Source organism: Rhyacophila brunnea, unplaced genomic scaffold (genome assembly GCF_057557595.1).
Source record: "Rhyacophila brunnea isolate RB1 unplaced genomic scaffold, BYU_Rbru_1.0 scaffold_1, whole genome shotgun sequence".
NCBI classification, from domain to species: domain Eukaryota; kingdom Metazoa; phylum Arthropoda; class Insecta; order Trichoptera; family Rhyacophilidae; genus Rhyacophila; species Rhyacophila brunnea.
In genome coordinates, this window is record NW_028232751.1 from 37077762 (window position 1) to 37083184 (window position 5423).

The following is a 5423-nucleotide window of genomic DNA, read 5'->3' on the forward strand; positions in this document are numbered from 1 at the left end:
CATCTAAACTTGTCTCGACTACAACATGTCAGATATGTCAATGTGATTTTGTTCGTATTCACACAGCTCGAATGCAATATTTTAATTTGAAAAAAAAATAGCTGGTGTCACAAACAATGAATTTGACTCAACATGGGGACGCAGTATAATGTCATATCGGTACATTTGTTTCGGCAAGCCACATGATGTCACTGTCATGAAATGACCTCGCTTGTGCGCACGGAAGACAGTTGCAACATTGCGCCCCATTTTTATTTATGGTTATATCCCAGCTGATACGGATTAATAATTATTTGCCAAGAACCTGACCAAATATTAGATATCTTTCAAGCCTATGACTAAAACGCTGACTCCAAGAAATTATGTAGATTTTCTGTTTGTCTCTTGACTCGGCTGACAAACCTCACAAAAAATTCTAGTTTCCAGAATTTAAAAAAAACATTTGAAAATATTGTACTTGTATAATCAATAAGCTAAAAATAGGGCATAGATCAATCTGTGGAATTTATTTTAAAATGTTTAGGCAACACTGACATTAACTATAAATTATTTTTTTACTATTAAAATATAAGATAGCCAGAAAGTTTTTTCAATAGAAAGTAGTGGTATTCTAGTTGCTAGTATTAAGAAAATTGGTTTTCAAGAGATATTGCCCACTAGAAAACACCGTTGACCAAAACAAATAACAGTACTTCATGTAAAAAAAATATAACTTTTGTTTGTAGTGGTAAGTAATAATTTTAAAATTTTAGATGGTTAAATCGGTCAACAATTTGTTTTTCATATTACACGAGTAGTTAAACACTGAAAGAGGCAAAATAAACCACAACGAAATGAAAGAGTAGTGCATATTGAGTGTGTGTAATATTTAAAAAACCCAAACCCACAAAACGCATTAGGCTGTGCAGGTGGCTAAAAAACTGTCTCACATACATATTGTGAAATTATTTAGGCAGTAGCGCTTTACTTATTTAAAAAATATGAAGCATTTTATGTTCTACATAAAGGTGCAATACTTTGACCATAGATGTGTCTGTATTCATAGAATAATAATTTAGCATTAAAAAATCAATTTGAGAAAAAGATGTATGGGTTAGGGTTAATATATGCCTTCAATATACAGTCCTGATTTCAATTCCTAGGTGGGTCATGACACTAATAACCATTACACAAATTTTTAGGAATAGTATTTTAATACTATTGGCGAAAAGAAATGTGAGCCATTGCCAGTAAAGTTATGAGTACCTGAATGAAAACACTCATTAGCTAAATAATCAATGTGGTTGAATAATTATTAGAACCTAAATATATATCTACTCAACAATTCTGTATAATTATTGGAACTCTCTAAATGAACAATATTGTGATTTGTTATGTATATATAAATTTAATATTTTTTCACCCAGCAGTCGTTAGTGCGTTTTTTTGTTCTTCTTTTTTGACTTTTTTTGTTGTTGTTTTGCTTTTGGTTTTGGTTTTGATTTTGATTTTGATTTTCCTTTAGTAGAAATATTGTCTTCGGATACTTTATTGCCTGTTTCGCTATTGCTTGTTTCAAGCAATATATCCTTCTCATCACATTGTGTATCCCTCGTTTCCAATCGTGGCGTTGCTTTTTTAGTTGGTCCTTTTGGAGTGATAAACTCCAATTCTAAATTTGCTCTGTTGTCGGTTGATAATTTTGATTTCTTTTTTATGCGCAGAAGAAACACATCTTTGTCGGGGTGCAAAATTTTGAGAGCCTCTACTCCAGGAGGCGTGGTCTTTGGGGAAATTGTAAATATATGTTCTTTTTTATTAGAATAGGCCACTTGCGTAGAGAATGGGCCTAAGGGATTTCCCATTTTTGAAAAATCATCAGTAATATTCATGAAAACTTTGTTTTGGTCAGGTTTATTATATCGTATACCCTCAGAAAGATTTTCATGAATAAGGTTGTTGAGTGAAATTTGGGGCGAACATTTATTTTTTCGTTTTGGAAATCGAATCTTGATTTCGTTACCATTTAAAACTGTTGCAATTTCTTCAAATTCATCATCGGCTAAAAAAAACATAATTGGAAATATATTGTAAAATGTTTCAGCAAATTTATGAAATAGTATACATTAAAATCAGTATTAGAACAGTGAAGCCACCAAGACAATTATTATAGGTGCTGCAAGGTCATCGTGAAATATTGGTTCTCAGATATTTCTGCAAACAAACTATCAGCATTTTGGGGCATAATAAACTATATTAAATTATCATGTTTTTATTCAATAAGAGTGGTTAACACAGTGGCTTGTGATGTTGTGAGTCTCAGTTCGAACCCTGGGTCTGGCAAATACATACACATATCATTTTTCAATGTGTGTTTCTGGAGTCAGAGTATGCACCTAATATGTTTAGCAAGACATGACTAACATCCATTTCTCGTAAAAACAAAAACACTTTGTATAGACCCAAATGCTCTGTCTACAATAGAACATTGTAATTTATTTATCTCAGGGAAAGAGATAATTAATGTTAAAAGTTTATTCTGTAATAATTCTTGCATAATGGCAATTTTAGTTCTCACTTTAACATAATATATTAACTAATATTGTTCCATACAATCATCATGAACAATGATACAAAATTGATGACTACGAAATTCATAGTTAGAAAATCACCATTTCCATATAATTATCTTATCCATTAGCATAAGAGAAAACAGAAATAAAATACAAAAAATTGCAGCGTTTCGAGACACTACTTTTTATAACAAACATCTTATAAGTACATAAAACAACATATGATTTTTTTCAAAAGATAGATAGTATTACTTACTGCGAATATGAACTATTTTTTATATATTTATTTATTTATTCAATATTCAAACAAAATATTAAAAGTATATTATGTAATTATGTTGGAATATCAAAGAAATAAAACTGAGAATCCTTTCTTTTTTATAGCTGAAATCAGATCAGTGTAACATAATTTATTGCAATATGACTATTTGCTATTGGGTATAATAGTGGTATAAGATCACAAGGTCTCTCCCATTTTCAGCAATACCGGGTAGCAATGCTAAATGTTAATTTAATCTACATTAAGGACGGACGTGCTCAGCGTGGGTCAAAATGGAGCTTTTTTTCTATTTTCAAAGCATAATCCTGGACATACCTTAAACGTTGTACATAATCTATTTATATAATTTTGAAGTCTTATTATCCTTTATATTTATTTTAAACATTCGATGACTGCAAAAAGTATTTTTATTACATAAAATAGTATTCTTTTAAATATGCTTTGCTTTGAAAATAGAACAAAAGCTCTATTTTGACCTACACTGAGCATGTACCCCCTTAAGTTTTTTCATGCATCAGATTTAAATTTGTAATAGTAAAATTACCAAAAATGACTTAAAAGTATAAAATGTCAAATTAGTACCTACCTATTTAAAAAACAATAAATTATACACAACTAACGTATTGCCGTAATGCATTATGTCCATTATGAATCCAAACACACATTGAAATAATCAACATTTAACTTTGATCAATCTGCGGGAGCACAAAAACTAAGAAATGTTTGTTCTGGCCACCATTTGTTTGAGTGGGGCACATCCAAAGAGATTGGACACCGTCACATCTATATTATCACTTGTGTATATTCAATGAAAAACCTAAAAAGTATATGTATATCTGTGCTTCCCCAGAACCTGTACCTAATTATATACCTATTATATATTATGTTGTAAGTATGACGATTTCTTACCAATGACCCGTGATAATATTTCTGGTGTATTTCCTTTTTTGATGTGTATTAGTGATGATCCTTTATAAGTGGCAGAGCCATCTTCGTCATTTGATTGGGATGGTTTCCTTTGAGGATTGTTGAAAACATTTCCTACACGTTCCACTTCGTACTGTGGGCCATCATTGTCGTTAATAATATGAATACTTGAATTATTATTTTCATATAAAAAATTATATTGAGATATAAGAGTATTTCCCAAGTTGGTTATATCTGTAAATATGTTTAATACTAATGCTTCTTCATTGTTGGCATCAAAACAACTGTAGTGTTCTACAATTGCTTTCGGTTGGAGGGATTCAATTTCATCAATTTTTTTAATGAATCTATTCATGATTGATATTTTTCCGGCACCTATCAATAATTTAGATGGTAAACATGCACATGATAACCTTTGCCAGACTTCTATATCTATATCCAATCCAGTTTCTTCGAGTGGGTAATCACCTGGGATATAAAATAAGCATGATTTGCCATTTTTGAATTTTATTGTCCTTTGATTTGTTACTCCACATAATGATAATAGCTCAAAATGTATGTTTTCTAATATTGTGAATTTGACAAAGAAATCGAATTTTTCATCTTCACATGTCAATTTATTTTTTAACACAATGCTATGCAAATAAACTTGAAGGCGCAAAAGGGTGCCTTCATTTATCACTGCATCTGGCAAATCTTGAATTGAGTGCTCCTGGATAGAATTCAGCTCACGTTCGGAAGATATTTCCATGATTCCTGATTATTTTTAAAAGGATAATTTTAGTGTTTTAATTTATAAATAAAATCATTTTAGTTGACACTGCCCAATTTTTTGTTAATTTGATAAAAAATAACAAAAGATAGTCATGATTTCAAAATAGTATTGAAGCATATCTCTGATTGAAGCTCGTGTATTCGTATTTCGAATTTTTAAGATAATAATTAATAATTAGGTACATACAAATAAGTCTTTCAATAGGTACTGACTTTTGTGAGTTTTGAAATTGTTTTTAATGGAATAAAGATAATTTGGGTATTCCATAAAATAGATTTATATTATATCCAAGATGTAGGTACCATAGGTACGTACTTAAAAAATGTAATGAAAGAGGTTGATTGCAATAAATATTTCATCATAATTTTGACAATTTAAATGCATGCACTATCAGTAAACCGGAGATATGTGACTGTAACTAATCAAAAGCTTTTCAAGTTTAGTGAGGGTTAAAATAAATTGTTTTGGTTTATTATGTCAGGTATCATCCCATTATCATCCCATACAATCACCGAATCTTATACTAATATACTTTTACAAATAATAATTGGTGAATGGCAACACCGTTGTAATGAGCAGTGTTGCTATATAAACTACAATTTCAGTAAATTTTATGAAATTTACGTCAGGAAAAGAAAGAAATAATATGTTTCTTTTAAATTACTGTTTGAATAAAAATCATTTTTCACATGTTTTTGACACTTGTAGTATATCAATATACACGCTTTCATCATACAAAATCAATTTACTTTTACAATTAAATACAATTTCCATATATTGTTGTCAATCTACGGATGTTTTTGAATAAAAAGCATAAATTATTAATCAAGTCAACAAGTGAATTTTGAAAATTTCATCTGGCAGCACTGTTTCCTGATTGACAATTTCT

General features: G+C 29.9%; 1 protein-coding gene across 1 annotated transcript; it reads right to left on the reverse strand.

The window, feature by feature from the left end:
* Positions 1-1412: 1412 nt before the first annotated feature.
* On the reverse strand, positions 1413-4509 carry LOC147079726 (uncharacterized). Its single transcript, XM_085945544.1, has 2 exons — positions 3742-4509; positions 1413-2041 (listed from the first exon to the last, which is right to left on the reverse strand). Exons 1-2 carry the CDS (start codon positions 4112-4114, stop codon positions 1413-1415), a joined length of 1002 nt encoding a protein of 333 aa, XP_085801670.1. The 5' UTR covers positions 4115-4509.
* Positions 4510-5423: the final 914 nt, after the last annotated feature.